This window comes from Anolis carolinensis, chromosome 5 (assembly GCF_035594765.1).
Source record: "Anolis carolinensis isolate JA03-04 chromosome 5, rAnoCar3.1.pri, whole genome shotgun sequence".
NCBI lineage: Eukaryota > Metazoa > Chordata > Lepidosauria > Squamata > Dactyloidae > Anolis > Anolis carolinensis.
Genome location: NC_085845.1, coordinates 178,280,054 through 178,304,199, shown reverse-complemented (window position 1 = coordinate 178,304,199; position 24,146 = coordinate 178,280,054). Strand labels below are relative to the sequence as shown.

The 24,146-nt window shown below is 39.3% G+C and overlaps 2 protein-coding genes and 1 long non-coding RNA gene across 8 annotated transcripts in view; 2 read left to right on the top strand and 1 right to left on the bottom strand.

Annotated features, from left to right (window-relative positions):
- rfx4 (regulatory factor X4) overlaps positions 1-15,882 on the top strand; it is an 85,879-nt gene extending 69,997 nt beyond the window's left edge. For 3 of the 5 annotated variants that reach the window (XM_062983034.1, XM_062983038.1, XM_062983036.1), the window contains 5 exons: positions 628-747; positions 1,834-1,992; positions 5,272-5,434; positions 6,441-6,579; positions 10,805-15,882. In XM_062983034.1, the coding sequence (XP_062839104.1) occupies positions 628-747; positions 1,834-1,992; positions 5,272-5,434; positions 6,441-6,579; positions 10,805-11,077 (854 nt within the window). In that variant the 3' untranslated portion in view covers positions 11,078-15,882. The remainder of the gene's footprint in view (positions 1-627; positions 748-1,833; positions 1,993-5,271; positions 5,435-6,440; positions 6,580-10,804) is intronic. The other 2 variants (XM_062983037.1, XM_062983035.1) reach the window with 2 other exon arrangements.
- Positions 9,571-19,875, bottom strand: LOC134299639 (uncharacterized). Of its 2 annotated transcripts, XR_010006874.1 has the most exons (4): positions 17,551-19,875; positions 16,388-16,609; positions 10,152-10,212; positions 9,571-9,729 (listed from the first exon to the last, which is right to left on the bottom strand). It is a non-coding gene; the product is annotated as an uncharacterized LOC134299639 (long non-coding RNA). The 2 variants fall into 2 exon arrangements; XR_010006873.1 differs by lacking the exon at positions 16,388-16,609.
- Positions 19,876-20,052: 177 nt separating this feature from the next.
- ric8b (RIC8 guanine nucleotide exchange factor B) overlaps positions 20,053-24,146 on the top strand; it is a 35,492-nt gene continuing 31,398 nt past the window's right edge. The window contains exon 1 of the mRNA XM_003220890.4: positions 20,053-20,209. Within this exon, the coding sequence (XP_003220938.2) occupies positions 20,132-20,209 (78 nt within the window). The 5' untranslated portion in view covers positions 20,053-20,131. The remainder of the gene's footprint in view (positions 20,210-24,146) is intronic.

The following is a 24,146-nucleotide window of genomic DNA, read 5'->3' as shown; positions in this document are numbered from 1 at the left end:
TGAAAGTGGAAGGCCTGCAAAAATATAAAAAAGTAAAACTAAAAACATTGTTAGGCTTGGTCTGATTTAAAAATAGTCAGATCAGAACATAATCCTAAAGCAGAAATCCGTCCTCTGATGGGAATCAAATAACATTACCTGTTTTCATATGCGTCAGATCTTTGCTACATGATACATGATAGCAGGTTTCAGTAACCAACCAATCTAATCAAGCTGAAAAACATGGTTGCCTGAAATGCGTAATTGCTGTAAAGGTCATTCTCATTACGACAATTTTCTTATAGGCTGCAGCCTAGAGAATAAGACATAATGAGCCAAAATTTGATTCTAGCTATATAAATCCTGATACAAAAACAAGCAAAATGAAATCCTACTTCCTCTAGCCTGACCCATTAATGTCTACTTAGGATATAAATCTCCTTGATTGCAGTTGGGTTTAATCACTTAAGTCCGTCACAGGATCACAATGTCTTGGGATCTAAGCAACTAGGGATATTAGAGGTGTTTCAGCAGTCAACTTTTAATGGCCATTAGCAAAACTTCACAGAGCGGTTGTGAAACTGAAGAAGCAACATTGTTTTATTCATTCCTCTTTCTTTTTTTTCCTTTTTTTTTTTTCTTTTATAGGATCTTTTCACCTTATTCACCTGATGTTCGATGACTATGTATTGTACCTATTAGAATCCCTCCACTGTCAGGAGAGAGCCAATGAGCTGATGCGGGCAATGAAAGGAGAAGGGGGAACAGGTAACACACTTCCTTGCAATTGCTTTAACAATAGTCACTTAAACCTGCATGCCTATCTCCACTTGCATGGAGAAAATGCAGCACAAGTGGTGGTGCTAGAAACCGAAGAGGCACTGAGCTCAGATCCTAACAATATTAAGCACTAAATCCAGTTAACAATGCCAACTATAAAACAAACTCACTGAATCAATGTATTGTCTGTAAATGATGATTTATCAATTTGCCATTGACTTGATGAGTCTGTTGAGGCTAAATCAAAATAGGATGAACTATACCAAAAGCCTGGAAAGTAATTTATTATTACTGGGAATGGTCCCCACATTTAGCTATTCCAAATTTTACCTTTCAATCCAACTTTTTTCACTTGTCTAATAACATTGAATATACTTTACATATATATTTATAGTAAGCCTGCCAGAAACACTCAAGCCAAGACTGAGTGCTATCCTGTTAATATAAATATGTGAAAGGGGCATGACATTTGTCTATTCATTTATTTAAATATTCTGATCTCACTCTACATCAGAAAAATTCAGAATCCATATCCTTGTGATGTATGAGACTTCAAAATGGACTCGTTTTCTACACATATATGCCCATCAGTTAATGTTGTTTTGGGGTGTATCTATACTGTAGCATGAATGTAGTTAGACACAATTTTAATGGCCATGGCTCAATAGTATCACGGGAGGTGTAGTTCTGGTGCCTCACCAAATTACAAATCCCAAAATTCCACAGCATTTGGCTATGGCAATTAAAGTAGTCTCAACCTGAATCAATTATACAGTGTAGACACAGCCTATGTTCTTTATCCCTTATTATATGAGGACAATACAGACTGTGCTTACTAGATGATGAAAAACTCTGCACACAATCAGACGATCTATCATTAATTCACAAATTCCTAGGCTGAGAGGCCCTGAAACAAATTCAACTCTTCTTTCAGATCTGAAAAAAAATATGTTTATCCATTCGAATTACGCTATTGAAATTGTATATTTTGTTACAAGGGAAAGCCATGTAACAAGCCATTGGGGAGAAAAACCCTGGCATATTATTTTTAGCATTCCCCACCTTTTTTTCCAGAAGTACGTGATGATATAACATTGGCAGAACCTGTTCCTCCAAGTCCCTTCCCAGTGCCTTTCTCTCCAGCCAAATCCACCACTTCTGTGGATGTGCCATCTGCAACCTCACCTGGAAGTAATCAGTCCCCAGAATATGCTGGCATCACAACTACAACAGGTTGGTAAAGCTTAGGATGTCTGGTTGTTACATACTTCTTAATGAATAATATCCATCCAAAACTGGGGGCTGGGTTGTAGGTGCCTGATTTACACAGAACAAGAAAATTGATCCTTTGAGAGCCATTCATCATCAGTGAAGAGCAGGAAATTCCATCAAATTGCCAGTGCAAAGCCATTTACATTAGGAGTTAGTGAGGGCTATGTCTCCAAGCCAACTTGGGAAGGCTCATATCACCTGTGTGGCTTATACCAATTGAGAAACAGAGGAAAGGAACTGAAATCCTCTAGTTGCAAAGGGATTGTGACTTTAGTCGCGGTGTCTTAATTTATTTTTTTTTAAAGGCTGCTACATATCAAGAGACATTATGACTTAACACAAAAGACAACTGTGCTTGGTCAGGTAAAGGGCTGTAGGAAAAGAGGGAATCTCTGTGAAGGTGAATACATTCAAGCAAAGAAGCCTTGGCCTTGATTTTTTAGCATCTGAGCAGAGCAGCTGATGACAAGAGCTCTTGGAAGCCTATCATTCATAAATACGTTGAAGTCAACTTGACAGTTTGTGGATTATATTCCCACATTCCCTGATAATTCAAATACTGTGGGAGACCTTGAAGAGGAGAGGAAAATGAAAGGTTGAGTTAAAAGCCCCACATAGGACCTATATTTAAGCCTGAATTATCCTTTAGAAGTTGGAACATATCCTGGAGTTATCTGACTTCAGCATTCGGTTTTAAAAGAAGGTTTAACCTCTGGATCTTATCCAGAAGTACAGTGATGTCAGCTTGCTAATAATTTCTATGCTTTGACAAAAACATGTATTAATTTAATATATTAGAAGATTGAATTGGGTGAAACTGACCAATGATCTATGTTGCAAGGATCACTAAAAGAATATTTCTTGAGTGCTCCAAACACTTGTTAGTATTTTGAGCTAAATCCAATTTTAGTGCCAACTAGAGTAGTCTTATTAAATCAATCCAAACTTGGCAAGCCAGCACCTATGATCAGTTGATTCAGTAGATCAACTATAGTTGAACTAAGAACATTGCTCTATATTGCAGAATCTCAGAGTGGTGTAACATCATCATTATTAATATTATTTTAGGTACAGTAGAGTCTCATTTATCCAAGCTAAACGGGCCGGCAGAAGCTTGGATAATCGAATATCTTGGATAATAAGGAGGGATGAAGGAAAAGCGTATTAAACATCAAATTAGGTTATGATTTTACAAATTAAGCACCAAAACTTCATGTTATACAACAAACTGGACAGAAAAAGTAGTTCAATACGCAGTAATGTTATGTTGTAATTACTGTATTTACGAATTTAGCACCAAAATATCACGATATATTGAAAACGTTGACTACAGTAATGGCTTGGATTATCCAGAGGCTTGGATAAGCGAGACTCTACTGTATATTTAAAATTGAAATACCTCTATCTAACCCGAAGACTCAGTAGATTCATCTCCTGATTGCTATTCCCTTGATTCAGCTTTTCTTCAAACATCGCTTCTTGTCAGCATCATTCAATTGTATCTATTAACTCTTGTGGTTTCTAAATTGCAACATCCATGGAGTGGGGTTGTTAAAAACAAAAAAGTGGTTAAATAATTGAGTTTTACATAACAGCACACTCTGTAAAAGTGCACTACCACTGAATTGCTCTGTAGTAAAACATCTGGCAAGACCCAACCACGTTTTTTCTTTCAACCCTTTTGTTAAAACTGAGTTCTCAAAAGTCCTTAATTCTTTTTTAAATCACAAAGGTTTGATTAATGATTGCTCAAACAACATCAGTACTGTAACAATAGTGCCGGCTATATGGTTGTCTTTCTCTAAAAGGCCTTGATTACTTATTTGCTAGCATGGTTGTGCTGTGAAGCACCTGGGCTCTTTTACAGGAGCCATAAAACTTTGCTAATGGATAACTAATACTTTTATTGCCCACTCCTGGTTGTGTCATTAGCAGTTAGGAAGCAGGATAAAAATACAGTACATAGCGCGATGCAAAAAGTGCATTTACAAATTGATCTCATTTCCAGCTAAAAATGGTTCTAATGCATGTACAGACACAAATCCCTGTTTCATTCCACAAGTCTTAGTGTGCTGATGAATACAAAGGTAATCACTGCTGATAAGCAAACTTCTACTATGAACACATCTTCCATTATGTCTTGCCTATTGGTTTTACAGTATTTGTTTGCAAAGGAATTCTCTAGCACTTTAGAAGCTAAGAGAACAAAGGGTTGTTGTATGTTTTCTGGGCTGTATGGCCATGTTCTAGAAGTATTCTCTCCTGACGTTTCGCTCACATCTATGGCAGGCATCCTAAGAGGTAATGAGGTATCAATGGGCTGATTTAATTTACAACAAACTGCAGAACCTAGTCTGTGTCAGCAGTTGCACCCAAACTCTGGAACACTGCAGAGGTCAATCTAGCTCCTCCATTGCCTTTTACCAGGAATCAAAGATGTTACCACCCTGCCACACTCATTATGATCTCCCGAGACTGACATATATTTTTAATTGCACTGGCTGCAGTTATTATCAGCAGCTCATTCACATTACAATCATAGCATTATGTTTCCACTTTAACCACATGGTTCCATTCTATGGCATCCTGGAATTTGCAGTTTAGGGAAGGGTATTTAGACTTCTCGGCTAAGGAGCTCTAGTGCCTCACCAAATAATGAACTCCAGGGTTCTATGGGATGAGGACATGACAAGATTAAACTGGTCCATGGTACAACATTTTTGACATATGAAAGCCTTCAATTCAGATTTTCACTGGCTTATCAGGGCTTTTTATAAGTCACTTTTGTTGTATATTATGAGATAGGATCTGTGTATTTTGCAAGAATTAGCAAGAGGCACTCAAGTTAGGCTGAATGAGGTGGCTACTTCAAGCAGAAGATGCTGAAGGCAGTTTCTGCCAAATCCATGGCTGTCCCTGTCCATGCGAGGACTTGGATGTCATCTTGCCCTCTAAACTAGCTATTGATTTAGGCATGGTGGAGGAAATTATCCCCTTGGTTCAACTAGCATACTGCTGTTACAAGTAATTTTTACCTACAAATCCAGTTGGCTTTTGTACTTGGAAAGAGGAGTGAACAAATGCAGGCAGCAAAAGCTTTGGGCGAGGCTTATTTGATAGTCAGTGACATTCCTATTCCATTGTCAAAATGTTGTCAGACAAGCTGCCTCTCTGCATTTTACTGAAGGTGGAGATTCACAAAACATTTGGAAGCTAACAGGATTTTTCCATTGTACACAGGGGCCATGCAGTCTTACACATGGTCTCTCACATACACTGTAACCACAGCTGCTGGGTCACCTGCGGAAAACTCTCAACAACTTCCTTGTGTGCGAAATCCTCATGTACCTTCTTCATCTGTTGCACACAGGATACCGGTTTATCCCCACAGAGAAGAACATGGGTAGGTTTTCTGCTTATTTATTGCATTCATTATATTATGTAACACGATTTTTGTTCCTGAGTTATAAATGTCATTTCCTAATTGGTTCTATCATAAAAAGCATGGAAACTGTAAAAACTGTTTTTGCGAGACATCCTGCAGCACACTTTGCAATGAATATGTCATCAAACCTCAACCAATTCAACATAGTTTGTGGCAGCCACATAAACAAAGTTTCTGGAGTATAACAATTAATTTCTAAGTAAGTAACGCACAATTAAACAGGAATAACACTTTCCAACCAGGAAAAGACAATTTTTCAAATGTTGTTAAATTGTTATTGTTATAGCTACTGTCACTGTTATTGCTTACAAACAAAAACAATGATGTGTGACACCCAAAATTTGTTTCCTGCTATAAAATAGTTAAAAATGTGGATTGTCTAAAATGAAGGCTTAAAAAATAAAACAAAATAGCAGAAATACCAAATGCAGGATACTCTGCCAAATAACTGTAAGCAGCCAACTGACAGTAAGACCTTGGATAGCTGCAATGTGATACATGTCCTTCAAAAATACTGATTTTTTTTTTGCCCCAACATCCCCATATTGTGCCCATTTTAGACCCAGGAGAGGCCTTTTGAAATGTTTTAGGAGGTTGCACTTTCACTACTGCTACTTTAAATAGAGCCCAATTTAAATCATACTAAACATGTGGTTTCCTTGTTTACCTGTAAATTTCAGCAGCAAACAACAACTGAAAGTGAGCAAACTGCATGTTAAATGACGTTTTTCTGAATTGCTGTCCAAATTGGCAGTGTGGTTTTCTGGGACATAGAAACAGCTCTTGGCAGCACTATGTGATCCGACACATTTCCCATTTCTGGTTTTAAAAGATAACAACAAAAATAACAGTATTGTACATCCCAAACAGAAATGCAATGCATATATCTTAACAATAGATGAGGAATTGTTTTGCTTTTGGTTTGGTTTTCTATGAATGCTGAGTATCTTCTATGCCTTTTTAGGTATACGGGGAGCTACAACTATAGTAGCTATGGAAACCAGCATCCAGTTCCAATCCAGAGCCAGTATCCCTCTTTGACACATGACAGCACTATTTCTGCTCCACTTCATTACTCAGCTTATCACAGAAGCTCTTCACAGGTCAGTTCTTTTTCCTGCTTGTTGATCCTGTAGCTCAGTTTAAACAAAACCTTCCCCATCCAGTATTACACAAATGCTTGAGCCATGCCTAGGTGTGAATAAACTAGTACTCTATGATTGAATTAGACAAGTTTTAGTCTGAGGGCCCTTCCGGATAGGCCTTATATCCCAGGATTTAATCCCAGGTTTTCTGTTTATCCCAGATTATCTGGCAGTACAGAATCATATAATCCAGTTTCAAGCAGAAAACATGGGATCAGATCCTGGGATATGGGGTCTGTCTGAAAGGGCCCTAAGACTGAATGAGAAAAGTTTTACAAGGGCAATGACAGGAGAATTTGCCTATATGTGAAACAAAGAGAGGCAGCATCAGTTCATTAATAAAATAAATGGATCCCAAATAATTGATGGACTGTAGACCTTGAGATTTTAGCTTAAGACATTTCTTCCATTTGTGGATAAGGATTTTCTAAGGATGCTGACAGTTTCTTTGTCTGGTAGTTCCCAAAGTGTCTTCTCTCTTTTCAAAGAGCAGACAAAATCCCTGTGGAGAAAATATATTCTCCATTTACCTTAGTAATGGCAAATGCTTAAAAGTAATTCAATCTTTGCTGGCTTTGCCTATCTAATGACACTCCAGGACTGCCAGACAACCACCCTCTCGTTTCACCCTTCATCTTGTTGGTTGATAAATGTCCTGTGACTGACCTGGGCCAAATTAACTACTCAACAGCTCTTGCTTTCTGGATCACTTGCTGATGAGAACAAAGAACACTTTCCAGTAGATTGTGCATAGCTGCATACTTTGGAACCTGATTAGTCCTTCATGAAGAGTTCATTTGTCCTTTTTATAAAATGAACAAGCTGTGGCAAAACTATCCCCTATACTTAACCCACACTATCATAGTAGTATATGATGTGTCACCCCAATGCAAGACGCTGTTAGCACTAATCTTTGATTCTATTTCTTGTCTTCTGGAAAGGCTCAGAGCCAACTCAGTACTATAACTGCAACTCCCACCATCCCCAGTCAACATGTGATAGGGGATGAAGCATACAAGATTAGAGAACCCCCCCCCCCCCCCCGGAAGTCTTATTGATCTCTGTGATCAGATATAAATAACCCTGTCACACACACACACACACTCTAGAAATGCCACCTTTTTGTTCTTGGACCTTAGCACCAATCTTGAAGACAAAAAATTAACAGGTAAATATGATCTTGGTTTCAATGTAAACAGTGGGAAATGCTTAGCCAGTTATGGTATATTTTTGTTGTCAGTTTACCTTTGTCAGAAACAGGTAGCACTCCTAACACTCAGGGGAATAGATCTAGTGGCCTTGAAGCTAGAAACCATTTGGCTATGGGGATAATGGGAGTAAACGCAACATGCCAAAATTCAGATAAACATATTGGTTATATTAATAGGAAAACCCCCAACATCATCCTGAAGGTACCGGCATACTTTCCTGTGATCTTAATAGATTTGGCGGGTAGCCCTGCTTGAGGTTTTGAGAGGTACTTAAAATACCTTTCAGTGATCCCAAATTATATTAAAAGAAGAAACATTAGAAAAAGAGACTATTTATGTATGTCTAGGAGCAGTTTTAAAATCTGTACTGAATATGTCCAGCTTTTACAGTAGTTTCTAAAGTAGCTCATTAGCACTCTCCTCCCTAAAAGCAGAACAAACATGTTATAGCTCATTGGAGCTGAGCATTTCATGAGTATATTTTGAAGTGTGTTGCAGAGGCCCGTAACACAGTAAGTGCAAATAAAACTAGCATAAAGTTAGAGCTGCATTCATAAGGAAAATATTTTGCTGTTTGAACAGAGACACCTTTCACCTCTTTGCATAATCAGCCAACAAGCTGAAGAACAAGAAAGAGATTATTCTTCTGTTGGACTTTCAGGGAACTCAAACTTCATTGGATAGAGGAGACACTTAAAATAGTATTTTCTAAAATAATAACAAAGTTACAGAGCTAATTCTAATTTTGGTGGTATGGGGACGACAGAAAGGGCCTTAACAATAATCAGCTTAAAGTCACCTCAACTTAAAGGAGTTAGTGTTTCTTGTCAAGTTTCAACGGACTGGTGGTAGTGGCAAGTGAGTTGACCCAGAAAATGGTAATTTCCTGTCAAGGGCTCTCCAACAAATATCGCCTTTATATCTGGCAAAGATCACTAGGCCCCACTGTTTTGAGATCAGTGTGCTTAAGCACTCTTCATTAAACCGGATGCAAAGTGTGAAAGGTGATTCAGGCAGCTTGGGCAGGCATCCGCGCAGATGGCAAAGCTTTGGACACTCCAACAAGGCTGAATAGATGCTTCATTGGTTGAGTTAATAGTCAGGCAGGGGCCAAGGCGGACTTTAAAAATATTGTCTCTCAATGGTCTCTTCACTGGAAGGAAAAAGAAGTCACTGACTCATTTGCAATTAGCTGACCTACCATTACAAATCTTTCCATGCTGGGGATTCAGCCATCACAGATTTTATTGTAAAAATACTAGATATTTGGGGGTCTGTATTATTTTGGAGCAATTATTCTTTTTTATATTCATGACACATTCATAAACACAGCTGCATCTAGGGGTATTTGGCCACACAGAGAAGCAACACACTGTATCCCTGTCCCTTGTTTTTCCAGTCATTTATTAGCCCTTCCTTTCTGGTCAGACATGCTTGCATTCAAATCTTAATGAAAAATGGAAAGTTGGCACTCTGCTGCTGTGCTTTAGGAAGTCTGTTCTCCAATGTGCCAATTGGTGCTACCCATGAGAAGAAAAGAAGGGGATCCATGTCTAGTCTATATAGCAGGGCCAGCCCCACATTTAGGCAATGTTAGAAAGTACCTTCACGTGGCAAATGTTGCGGGAAGACTTATCAATAACAATTAGTCATGATTGCTAAATGGAATTCATATATTTGCAGAAAGTGTAATATCGAATATCTAATTGTTTGGATCAAATCCAACCTACTGCATCCCTGACAAAGGACAACTTTGTTTTTATTTTAAAAAATTAACAATTTGGGATCCACCACCTTCTGAGGTCATCTATTCCACTGTTGAACACCTCTTAACATCAGGAGTTTGGACAGAATCTTCTTTCTTGTAATTTGAATGTGTTGGTTTGGATACTGCTTCCTGGAAGAACAGAAAACAATGTGTTGTTGAAGGTTTTCATGGCCAGAATCACTGGGTTGCTGTGAGTTTTCCGGACTGTATGGTCATGTTGCAGAAGTACTCTCTCCTGACGTTTCACCCAGACAAGTTACTTCTCCCATCCCGAACATTCCACAGATATATAAACCCTACTTGCCTAGTTTCCAACAGACCGCACAACCTCTGAGGATGCCCCCCATAGATGTGAGTGAAACGTCAGGCTTCTGAAACATGGCCGTACAGCCCGGGAAACTCACAGCAACCCAACAGAAAACAAGTTTGACCCATCTTATACTTTTCAAATTTTTGAAGATGGCTATCATATTCTCGCTTCTCTAGGTTAAACCTAGCTACCTCCCTGAACCATTCCTCGCAGAACTTAGTTTCCCAATTCTTTTTGATACCTTGCCTTAATTGTCTCCTTCTGGACATGTTCCATTTGACAATATCCTCAAGTTGTGGTGCCTAGAAAAAAAAGTGGGAAAGATACATCAAAGTAGAAAGACACTTCCTTTAATGTGGATATTGTAATCCTGTTGATATAACATAGAATTATATTAGCTTTTTTTTACTGCTGCATGGTGCTGTTAACCCATGGGCAGTTTGTGGTATACTAAAACTTCTAGATCTTTTCCAGATACACTGTGCATCTGATCTTTCCTGCATAATAGAGGACTTTATTTTTATTTGCTGAAATGCCTTTGTTTTTCAGTCTGTTGAGGCTATTTGAATCCTCTCTCTCTCTTCTAAGGTATGAGCAGCCCCTTCTAAATGAGATATGCACGCCCTCTATTGTGGTATCATTCAAGTCTTTAATAAAGATGTTGAGCAAAATTTATGTTTATGAGAAAAATTTGTGATACTTGTCCCATTTCTTTAGGATAATGAGGAGCAATTGATGACTATTCCTTGAGGTCTGAGCTATTAGGCAGCTACAAATCCATTAACACTAGAACAGTCTATGTCACATTTTGCAACAGAAAGCCAGCTAACACATTCTTCCTTAACATATATATATGTGACTAACAATGTTTATGGTGTTGTTTCCTGTCCTTAGTACCCATTCAACAGCCCTTCTTCACGGATGGAGCCCTGCTTGATGAGCAGTACACCAAGATTGCATCCAACCCCAGTAACTCCTCGCTGGACAGAGGTTTCCTCAGCGAATGCTTGCTACACAAGCCCAACCATGCACTCTACAAGATTCGGAAACTCCAGTGACATGTACACACCATTGACCACACGTAGAAACTCTGAATATGAGCACATGCAACACTTTCCTGGCTTTGCCTACATCAATGGAGAGGCCACTACTGGGTGGGCAAAATGAGAATGACTGGTAATAGTATCAACCACATATATTTAATAAAGATAGAAGAAGAAAAATACTTCTATGCCTAAAGTAATTGGAAGTCTTACCTGGACATTGTTAATGGCCATGAAGATGGAAAGAAGCCTGGATACAGGTTAAGAAAGTGAACCTTGCAGTACAAATTAGCACAATGATTCCTCCAGCCAAGCAAGGTTTACTGCTGCTATGAAGCACAATGTAGGCCAAGGCGTGCCTTTTATTGTTGTGCTTTCTCCAGACGAAACTGGCCTGCATTGGTTTCCGTCTAACTATTGAATGTTTCCATAACTTAACAAATTTGTCCCTCCGTAAACATGACAGTTGCAATGTAGAACAGAACTTGAAAAAGTTACTTTTTGAACTTCAATTTATTTTATTTCTGAGCTCTGATGTAGAATGTAATGATGTACATGCACCATAGAAACCCATATTCCATAGAGAAGCACAGAAATATAAGGGACAAGAAAATTATCTTCACCCCCTCTCTATTAAAAAGTATATTCGCTCATGTACATCCCATGTTCCCATTTACCCATTTTGAGACACAATAAATTGTCACAATCTAATAACACCACACACATATATACCCTCCAACATTTTACAGATGAAAACCAGGAAATATCTGGCTAAGCAACATCAGAGTATTGTCAAGATAGGGAAATGTATTAATGAAGAACAAACAGGGAAAGAATTGAGACATTTGCTTTTGCCGGGGTCTACATGGAAAGGAAACATTATAATAATAAAACTTTATTTATATCCTGCCCTATCTCCCCATGTGGTGGTTAACATTCTGCTGCCTCCTCTCCCTCCACTGAGTTAACTGAGTGCAAACTATCTGCACTTTGAACTGAGTTTGTGCCAATGAATACAAGCAAAAGACAAAGGGAGAAAGTGGCAGGAGAAGAGAGAAACTGGGACATTTAAAAAGCAGATGAAAAAGTAGGATGTGAGAAGATTAATCAGGACACTCCCAGCCAAATGTGTACAGTTGGAGTGCTTGAAATGGATGTGAGAGATCAGCACAGGATGAGAGGGACTGGCATCTGTACAATCCAGCCATTTCCAATCCATTTTGAAAGAGGTTTTCAGGTCTTTAAGGATAGCAGATTTTCTGTGATCAGCCAGGGATCAAGACTCCCATACACTGAATACCATCTTTGTCAGTAACTACCAGGTGGAACCCCCAAATGAGGCTTTTCTCATGTCATCATCCTTCTTCATTCACTGATTTTTACTGGGCTTCAGATAACAGCCTTGATTAATTACTCTCCCTTGTTTCGCCACCACTACTTCTCTTTTCTTTTCAATATGGAAAATCTGGCAAGGAGAAAAAGATGGAATAGCTGCCTTCTAATGGTCAATATGAAAAGTCCCCTTTGTGAAAGCATCCAAAGCACTGTTGCAAGAAATGCGTGCTGGGAAACCCCCAGTAATAATTTAATTCCAGCTATTTACTATGGTTGCAAGTAGATGTGACTGTGTTTCAATTGACTTACTAGGAATTTCCTCTAAAATATATGGATGGGGTTTTATGATGTATAATAAGTGGGTGGGAATTATTTATCTTTCAATGGAGCACTAAGGCTAAAGTAATTTCCCTTAGACAAAAAATATGTGGGGTGTAGAGGAAAGACCAGATGAAGAAAAAAATGTAGCAGGTTACTTATGCCTGTTGTTGTAATGTACCTTCAAGTCACCTCTGACTTATAACGCTATCCTAAGATTTTATTTTGGAGAATTTATTCAGGGGAGATTTGCTATTGTCTTCATCTAAGGCTTAGAAAGTGTGAGTTGCCCAAAGTCACTCAGAAGGTTTCTATGACTAAACAGAGATTCATACCCTGGTCTCCGGTATTGTTAATCCAATACCCAAACCAGCTGTGCTTTCAAACACTCCTTAAACTTACAGCTATTTGGCTCTGGCCACATTTTGGTCCACAAGTAATGTTTCTATGAAACAGATGAACAACACACAACCAACATGACAATTTTTGCAGCATCTGCTATGTCTCGTTGCTTTTGCCACCCAAACAACTTCATGGTGGTAGATTCAGCAAACCTGCATTACTGAAAATCAGTGGAAATGATATCACTAAAAAAAGTAAGCTTTTGGTCTTCTCGTTTCCAGAAAGGAAGCATAATGCAGTGATTTGAGTGCTGGGCTACAACTCTGGGGTTGAATCCCCACTTGGCCCTGGAAACTCACTGGGTGACGCTGGGCAAGTCACGTTCTCTTGGCCTCTGAAGAAGGCAAAAATATACCTCCTCTGGACAAATAATGCCAAGAAAACCTCATGATAGGGTCACCGTATGGTTGCCATAAGTTGGAAATGATGGGAAGATGCATAGCAATAAAACAAAAAATAAGATATTTTGCCCATAGACCAACAGAGTTCTGCAATACCTGAGGGTACATCAGCATCCTCTTGCATGATACAGTGGCCACCAAATGTTATCAGTCACAACAGTAGACCCAGTATGGTCTCCCAACCTGCTCTATTTCCAATAGGCAAGCAAGCGTCTCCAAGCCCAGGTCAATATCCATAATTTAACAAAAATAAGTGAACACACAAAAGCCCCAAAATCTCACTGCAAAACGTTTTAGTTATCAGAACAGATTCTGTACATTACAATACTGTATATGCATATATCTTAAATTTGGAAAGGGCCTCAAATCACAGGATTTTGCTATCTTGGCACTGAATTTTAATCTCTTCATTATTCCCTTTTCTGACTATCCCTATAATTCCTCTACCTTGTTACCCTCATTTTTCTCATTTCCCATTTTCCTTCTTGAAATGGCATGTAAAAGTGTTCATAAAAGCTTCAGTTTACATGTAACCTTGTATTTGCAATGCACCTTTGTATTGACTGATTAGTGTTCCTTTGACAACAAGGCAACATGTAGCATTGAATGGTACACTGCCTTATGTTGGCTGTATTTTGTGCTATGTTACCAGTACAGTATTTGTACAACTCTATAGTTGCTAAATGTAATGGGTTCTGACAACTGATAGCAAATGCAATCCCACTTGCCACACTCATGTAGGGCATCACACTGTATGTGAATGAATTCCATAGTGTACCATATCCCAGTGGACAGCTGCATTGCCTTTGGTCTACCATATCAGTCAGTCATATCTGCTTTCTCCTGGAGTAGAGTAACCACATGAAAAAGAGGACTGGGTTCTTGTAGCTTTGATATTTGTAAAGGCAGGACTTTTCAGCTGATGAAATGGTATGACAAGCTCGACCCTGCCAAAATTCCCTCTTCCTCATATCCTCATGTATAAGTGTAGAAATTTTAGTCACAATATCAACCGCAAACACCTGGGGCAACTTATCCATAGGTCACTGTGAGTACTGTATCCTAACCTATCTAAAAAGGAATCATCCTCTTCTCTGAGGAGAATAGCAAAGGGAGCTTAGGTCCATCCCAGAAGAACATAAGAGAAGCACTGATCTCTGCTTTTCCTGCTGTAGCACAACTTCTGGCCTTTCTGAATGCCTGGGTAAAGAAAGGGTGGGCAGTGGTGCTTTCCCCTCTCTGTGGAATGACAATAATAATAATAATCTTTATTTATATCCCATCCCCTCCCCAAAAGGACTCGGGATGGCTTACAACAAGGATCATATCAAAATCCATAAATTTGGCCCCCACCCTGCTTTTAACTTATACATGAGGCCAATTTATACAAGAGTATATAATAATTCTTTAAGGTAGAGTGGTTCTGTCCCCTTTTTTGTGTGCTTCTCTACTGTGGAGTATCCTGCACTTTTCTGGACATGATCCACAGGGAAGAATAGAAGAGCCCTTTGGAATGAGCATCCCCTCTAAGGTGGCAGAAAACATTTTGCTACCTAAGGTGAAAGACAGATTGCAAGCCCACCCATTCCAGAAGCTAACTTGGCTGATATTTGAATCTTCAACAATAGTAATTGGATTCTGTCTTTCACAGCAGCCAGAAACAGTTTAGTCCTGTCGTCCCAGAGAATGGAACAAACTAGACATTTAGGAGGGCAGGATAAAGGGATATCCTCCTCCTATTTTGGATCCGTTGCCTAATATTAACTCTGATCCCAGGCTAAATACTGTGATCACAGAAGGAAGTGGCGTTTGGTACAAAAGCAGTCCAGTGTGCAGATGAGGGCTTTGCAAGCTCTAATTAGGCCTACTTTTTGGATTTGGACATGGCAAGTGGGAACCACCCAAACTAATGATCACTCAGAACCACATGCTAATCTTGTTAAACTAAGCCAGTATGTGTGAGTGGCAAGTCTAAAAAACAAAATATTTTGTTACCTGTAACATGGTTTGAGCAACTTCTTTCCTGGTTGTTTTCCCAGGATAATTCCATACACTTATACAAGATTTTAAGAGTTGTGCCTTTGGACCTATTCTGTGTTATGTATGTATGGGAGGAAATTAAATGTATTTTGGGGAAGACTTTTTTTCATTGGTATTTTTGGTCATATTCATAGTTCTTCATGATTTTTTGTAGAAAACTATTAACATAGAAGTGTTTTGTTTTTGCCTCTGTATGATAAAGGGGGAAAAACACCAAGCAATTATGGTGGACATATTACCCTATGGGTAAGATATAATTACAAGGAAATATGACATCAGGAGTTTTAATAATGGTTTTGTAAATAATAAAAAATATTTGATAGCACTCAACAGTGGTGAAAACCGTGTTTATGGTTGAAATGGAAATGTATGATTTGTACAGTTACCCAAGATATATGGATTTTCACACGTAAATAAAAAAACATGAAAGCAACCTTAGTTTAATTCATTTTAAAATGTTGAGTTGTGTGCAGTCAATGTATTGTTATATATATATATATCTAGGGTGTTGTGGGGAAAAACCAGACAAGTCTAGGCCAGGCTAACAAGTTTCCCTGCATAGTTTCTAAAAATGTTTGCTGATACAAAGTTTAGTTTGATAAGTTTGTACAGAGACCTACCGGTAGGTGCTGCTTTAGTAATAAAGGTATGCCCACAATTAGGATACTAGAATTAACAGCAAGAAAGTATTTTGCCCTCTCTCCTATAGTTCTGTGTCCAGTCATCAAAAGATGTCAGGGAAACTTCAGAAAAGTGTAGAATGGGTATTGCTCTGACAGGAAGAATCTCCTGAAATCAAGTCTGGATCTTCAGAAAGGTTAATTCAAGAAAAGGCCTTCTAGATGTTGTTATAGTTCCCATCAGACCAGGGCAGCACAGTCAATATGAGAAATGTTAGTACTACAGTCTTAACATCTGGAGGGCCGCATGATACCCACATTTGCAGGTGGAGAGGGAGAGAGATGTGGAGAAGTTGCCTTGAGGTTGCTGTGTGTTGTTACTGAACACACAGTTTGCTTTCCAGGTTGCCACATGTTTTTGGGAGTCGTACTTTAGATGTCACGCCTCGATGGGAACCCACAAGAAGGCACTTGCAGAGAGATGGGTTCCTTAACTTTACTGAGATATCTTAAGATCAGGTTTTTCTAAGCTTTTGTTTCCTGCAAATCCCAAAAAATCATAGAAAAAAGTGCCAGTTTTTAACATACACATAAACCTATGAAGATGTCTTGATTTGAATCAAACCCTTGGCTCATTTATCCTAGCATTGCCTATTCTGAATGGGCTTGAGGTTCTTCAGTTACTGCAGGCAACAAGTGGACAAAATGCAATCACCCATAATTCCTAGCTATTATAAAAGCTAATGAAAACTGGAGAAACGACCATCAACAATTTAAGATATGTAGAGGACACCACACTACCAGCAGAAAATAGCAAAAACTTGGGACAGTTACTGGATGAAGTCAAGAACAAAAGTGCAAATGAAGATTTACAGCTGAACATTATACAAAGAAAAATAATGACCACAGATGTTTTACATTGCTTTAAAATTAGACAGTGAAAACTTTGAAATAGTTCCAAGATTTTTCCAACCTTTGTTCGAATTAATCAGAATGGAGACTGCAGTCAAGCAATCAGAAGACTTTGAAGGATAACTATGAAAAAACTAGATTTCTCATCAAATATTAAAGTTAGGACTGTCCATGTTATTGTATTTCACTTTTTTTGCATTGTTGAGAATACTGGACAGTTAAAAAAAAGCTGATAAGAAGAAAATAAGCTCCTTTGAAATCTGGTACTGGAGGAGAGCTGTAAGGATCCCATAGACTGCTAGAAAGACAAATCAATGAGTCTTAGGTTTTCTGTTTATCCCAGATTATCTGGCAGTGCAAACTCATATAATCTAGTTTAAAACAGAAAGCCTGGGATCATATCCTGGGATATAGGGCCTGTCTGGAAGGGCTCTTAGAAGAAATCAAGCAGCCACTGAGGACCAGTGTCCAAGACAACTCAGTAATGCATTCGCACAATAAAGGATGACTGAACTAACTAAAAACTTTTAAAATGTTACTTTTTTTTGTCTATAACTGCTCATACTCACCAAACATCAATTGCCATGTTTGTTGGGGGATTCTCTTCTGTTGATAAGACAATTTTGGAAATCATGAGAGTTCTCTGTACTCTGTTATGAAGAAAACATACTTAGGATCAGGCTGCATCCCATACAGACCCATTCTTTTGAGGAAGTTAGGGTCTTTTCTAGCATTTACAACTTTTCAAGAGGAAGAAAAGCTTTAGTATATTTCAAACTCACTCTTCCCTTAAGTTTTGTTTAGCTTTCAATGCTAGATTTGTAAGTTAAGCACTTAGTCTTTCTGGAAACCTGGTTCAATACTTACTTCTCTGGTAATTGACAGCATTGTGACCTCCAGGTGTGTTCAGTTAAGCAAACAAACATCAGAAAGGAATTTATAAAAAGCTTTTCAACTGAAACAAGCATCTTTCAGTAGCAATGGAAGTTTATTCCTGAATGAGCAAGTCCTTTTTTGCGAGCTTGTGTTAGTGTAGGGCTTTCTTTAAAGCAGAGAGTCACAAAAACTTCAGCCTGCAGTAATCTGGAAAGCAAACTTTTAGGTTTACTGTAGTATGCTGAAAGCACCAACTGTCCCATATGCCTGCATTTTTGAAAGATGCAGTTAGTGTTCCCTCACTTATCGCTGAGGTTAAGTTCCAGGACCACCTGCAATAACTGAAAATCCGCGAAATAGGGTCACTATATTTATTTTAATATTTATACATGATTTTAGTAGTTATACACTATTTTAAGTCTTTATCAACCAATTGTGTGTTGATAAATCGCCTCCTTCTCCTCCTGTTGCCACTTGGGCACATTTTCTCTCCCTTTGGCTTCTCCTTCCTCCCTTCCTTAGGCTGTAAATTGTAATTTTTTATAATTTATAATAGTATTTTAGAGTTTATTGAAAAACCACGAAACAGCGAATTTGCGAAAAGTGAACCGCGAAGTAGTGAGGGAACACTATATATGTATGGTGAAGTTAGTTACTCTGAAGTCCCGTATATATGCAAAACTAATTTATAGAGTTAAAGAAATAAAAAGGAGAACTTAAAAAAGAGAGTGGGGCTACAGAGTCTAGGGTGCAGTCTGCATCTGCAGTAATTTTTGCGCCTAGAAATACAAAGTCTGTCACTGCCTCCATGTTTTCTCCCTCTATTTGCCAGCTATCAATCATTCTGGTTGCCATAATCTTGGTTTTCTTGACATTTAACTGCAACCCAGCTTCTGCACTTTCTTCTTTCACCTTGGTGATAAGGCTCTTCAGCTCCTCCTCGTTTTCAGCCATCAAAGTGGTATCATCTGCATATCTAAAGTCGTTCATGTTTCTTCCAGTAATTTTAACTCCGGCCTTAGATTCATCAAGCCCCGCATGTCGCATGATGTGTTCTGCATACAAGTTGAATACGTAGGGTGAGAGTATGCAGCCCTGCTGTACTCCTTTCCCAATCTTGAACCAGTCTGTTGTTCTGTGGTCTGTTCTTGCTTAAGCAGCTGAGGGGGGAAAGGAAGGGGCCTGAGGCTGTTAGGAATTGTGGGAGTTGAAGTCCCAAACACCCAGAGGGCCCAAGTCCTCCTATGAGCCAGTGCGGACCTTGAGATCATCCGGGGAGGCTCTTCTCGCGCTCCCACTACCGTCTCAAGTGTGGCTGGTGGAGATGAGGGAACGAGCCTTCTCGGCAGTGGCCCCCCGGATCTGGAATGCACTGCCAAAAGAGATCAGGCAATCCCCTACATTATCCAATTTTCGTAAGGAACTGAAGACTTGGTGGTGTCGGCAGGTTTTTAAATAATTACATAGGAATACCGCCGATTTCTGGGCCTGAATATATTGCACAAGATTTCTCTAGCCTAAAATGATACATTTTAATATATTGGGTTTATTGTTCCCGTCCCCTTGATCAGGTCATGTAAGTGTTATTTATTGCTATAATTGTATTATTTTACTTTGCTTAATAATGTGTTATGTTGCTATGTAATGTTTGTGTTGTTTTATGATTGGAAACCGCCCTGAGTCCCATCCGGGAGATAGGGCGGTATATAAATAAAGTTTTATTATTATTATTTATTATTATTATTAAGGTACCCCATAAATTTCATGGAGTTTCTTTAGGGAAGGAAGACTCAGATAAGGCCTGCCAGTTCCATCCTTTGAAATACAGCCTGTATATAGGAACTGATATTGCTTACTGGTCTCCCACTCAATGACTGACCAGGGCTTGCCTGTAAAGTGTTTAGGCCCTAGATAATCTTCACAGTGGGCCCATTCCTGCCCTGAATGAACAGAAACACAAGGCACAACCACAACAACCACCCCCTCTCCATCCATCCCTTTGTTTAGAAAGCGACACAGCTCTTCATTGTAAGGAGGCCCACAATGCGCCGCGGCTTCTGGAGTGGCGCGAGGCCTGCTGGGAAATGTAGTCCCAGCCACGCCTCACAGCATCCGAACGCCTCGGAGAAGAGCGGCGGGAGTGGCTCCGCCCACCGGGCTTCCCGCCAGCCAATCGCAGCCGAGGTTTCTCCTCCAGCCGTGACGTCACTGGAGGTGAAAGGTAGCAGGGTCAGTCCGTCAAGGCAGTCGGTCGTTGTGAGGCGAAGCGGTGCGATGGCCTTGGAAGCGGCTCTGGCGGCTGTCAAAGGGCCTGGCGAGGCCGAGGGCATCCTCAGCCGCTTCAACGAGCAGGTAGGCGGGAGAGGAGGATGAGAAGGGCCTTTCCTTCTTCCTTACTTCACGGGCAACGCCCTAATTCACTATGTATAACGCCCCTCAATACAGCAGTATAGTGTATCCCAGGCATGGCAAATTTGGGCCCTCCAGGTGTTTTGGACTTCAACTCCCACAATTCCTAACAGCCGAGTTGAAGTCCAAAACACCTGGAGGGCCCAAGTTTGCCCATGCTTGGCGTATCCCCTCAATATAATAGCTCTCAAGCAATTATTTTTAATACTAATTCTCAATATTTATCCATTCTCTACCAGTCCCCATAGGTGCCGGTTAACTGAGAATCTTCCGAACACACTTTTTTTTCTCTTGAGGCCACTTGTACAGTGACTACTTTTTTCTTGAAGTCATTCATTCATTGTCATTTGCTTTTCTGTCAGTGGAGCCTATTTGAATACAAATGGGACATGTAATATATTTTATAGAAATACATTTTGTGTCCTTTCAAGTCACAGCACTAATATAGTATGCTGATAATAAATGCATTTCATGGCGGTGTCTTATCAATGAAGCTCATTTGAAAAGAATTGGGACATGCAACATATTGTTTAATAAAAGAATATTTTGTTGTGTTGTTGAAGGCTTTCATGGCTGGAGTCACGTGGTTGTTGTGAGTTTTTCGGGCTGCATGGCCATGTTCCAGAAGCATTCTCTCCTGATGTTTCACCCACATCTATGGCAGGCATCCTCAAAGGTTGTGAGCTGTGTTGAAAACTAAGCGATTTACTGTCAGCCATAGCAGAGCACCTGATGAACCAACCTGGACGCAGCATATTATTTGAGAACACAGAAATGCTGGACCACTCGTAACAACTACGATGTCAAACTACACAGAGAAGCCCTGGAAATCCACAAGCATGGGGACACTTTCAACAGAAAGGAGAAAACCATGAAAATGAACAAAATCCTGCTACCAATATTTAAAAAACTATAAAATCAGGACAGTACATAAAGAACACTCAGAAAACAGGAGAATTCCAGATAGAAAACAATCAAGAGCCAGCTAACACCTTCCAACAAAGGATTCCCCCAGGCAGCCAGTCCTTGAAGCTGCAAAGCCATTAAATGCTAACCAAGGTCTACGTTAAAACTTGCCTCAAACAGACAAGACTTCTTTCTCCCACGCTGGACATTCCACAGATATATAAACTCTTCTTGCCTAATTTTCAACAGACCTCACAACCTCTGAGGATGCCTGCCATAGATGCTGGCGAAATGTCAAGAGAGAATGCTTCTGGAACATGACCATACAGCCTGGAAAACTCACAGCAATTCACTTATATTTTGAAGGCACACAACAACAAGTCGTTTCTGACCTATGGCAACCTTAGAACCTATTACAGGATTTTTTTGTTCAGTTGGTTCAAAGGAGGTTTTTTACCACCTTCTGAGACTTGATAAGTCAAGGTCACCCAATGGGCTTCTGTGGCTGAGCGGTGATTCAAACCCTGGCCTCCAGAATTTTAGGATGCATTCTTCACCCAGGAATTAATCCAGGTTGATCCCACTTTAACTGCCATGGCTCAATGCTCTGGAATCATGGGAGTTGTAGTCTTACAAGGTCTGTAGCTTTTGCTGCCAAAGAGCATTATTGCCTCATCAAGCTACATATCCTAGGATTCCATAGTTTTGAGCCCAAGCAGTTGAAGTGATGTCAGACTGCATTAATCCTGCAATGTAGATGCACCCCTTGTCCAGCAATCAAAGTATTACAGTGCACTGACTGTAATGTTGGGAGTAATTAATTAGTTTACAATTAAAGTGGCTAGATTTCACTTTGTTTTTGCAGAATCTACCAAAATCCTGTTGCAGTTTTTCTATGTCCGAACTTTAATTAAAATGCTTTTTTAAAAATAAGAGGGGGAGAAATATTTTAGGATTGGGACTCGGGATGGGCTCCTTTTTCAAAACAAAGGGATAATTGCTTCAAATTACAACAGTTCTTCTGTTGACAGGCCATTTCTGAAACCTAAATCATGTTTTTAGACAGTTTCATGAATATTGACTTATTTATTGACAAAAAGGAATCCTGTAACAATTTTGAGACCAACTGGGTTATTTTGTATAAGCATTCATAGACACCAGTGCACTTAATCCAGCTGGAGGGTCATAGATCTCCTCAGCCCCAGTTTAAGAGGGGATCCTGGATTCTTTTTACAACCATTTATTTAACAACAAATTAGTATAGCTTTATTTTTGAATACCATTTCATTATTGTTAGCTTCCTTGAGTGTCATTCCTTGCAAGTAAAACTGGGCATATATCCAATTAACATATATTAGAGGTCAAATTGGTGGTAGATTCATCTGAATGGTAAGTCAGCATTCCTATAAATTGGATTGATTTAATTATTCTACTCTAGTACTATTCTTATTGCACAACATCTTCAATTTGTCATATTTGGAAGGAAATCATGAGAAAATGTGCATATAGATGATGATGATGATATAATACATTTCTCCTGGCAGCATCTCCTGTTTGACCATATGGAAGATGCAGACAGGATGTACCATGTACACAGTGGCACTTTCTTTCAAGCTTGTATAGGATAACACCTTCAGTGTCCCTTCCTTTGTGCTTGTAATCAAATGTTCTCCTTTACCAAATATTTGTCAATAATCAGCCTGCTCCCTACTGTACCCACCAAGTATATTTTTATTTTTAGTTCTTAGAATAATTTTGCATTATATAAAGCAATGTGTGGTTTTTGCAATGTTAACTGCATTTCTTTCTTTTCTGATCAATCTGACTTGTCATGCCTCCGTCTTTATCACTACCTTCCTGCAGTTTTTCTCATTTATATTTAAAGAGGTAGCTTTTACATTCTCTTTGGCTTTCATCCATAATGCATTTTGATCTTGCAGTAAGGTGCACCTATATTAATAAGATTTTTTTTCCTTTTACAGTGTAATACTTTAGTCTTCTCTCTCTCTTATCCAGCATATAGAAATCTAGCTGTCAGTAATGAGAGGGGTTAGGAAAAACACACCTAGCTCTGTCGAGTTGTGCATCTACACTGTAGAATTAATACAATTTGACATCACTTTAGCTCGGTAGTTCCCAAACTTTGGTTCACCATTTGTTTTGGACTTCAACTCCCAGAAATCCCAGCCAGTTCGCCAGCTGTTAGGTATTGTTGGAGCTGAAGTCCAAAACACCTCGGGGACCAAAGGTTGAGAACCACTACTTAAACTCAAACCTGTGGAATCCTGGGACTTATAGTTTTGCAGGGCCTTTGACCTTTTTTGCCAGAAAGTGCTGATGCCTTATCAAAATACAGCACCCAGGATTACATAGCATTGAATCATAGCAGGTAAAGCCATGTCAAACTGCATTAATTCTGCTGTGCAGAAGCACCCTTAAACCAAAGGGCCTGTATTATATTCTACAGAGCTGGGTTGTATTTGTCTTTTCAAGAACCCTTCATTGGTGTAAGTGATACCCAAAGGGAGGGTGCGGTATACAAGAAGCAGAAATTCACCCATCATCCTGACAAGGCATTATTCTGAAACATTTGAAAGCATGTTCATGCTGCATTGGCATTATGGTTAGGCCTAATAAAAGTCCTGAAGCTACTGTATAGGTAAGAATTGTCACCTTTTGGGTGCATTTACACTACATTAAATGCCATGGTTTGATACTGGAATCATAAGATTTATAGTTCAGTGAGGCACCAGTGCTCTTTTGCAGAGAAGATTGAAGACTTCGGTGAACTGCAACTCCCATTACTCCACAGCATTGAGCCATGGCAGTTAAAGTGGTGTCAAAATGCATTAATTCTACAGTGCAGATGCACCCATAGTTTATACTAATAATGAATATCTGACATCTCCAACCTCCCCAACGTGTTAGAGCTAACACCCCTCTCCTATCTTTTAGCACTTAATTGCACTGTGAA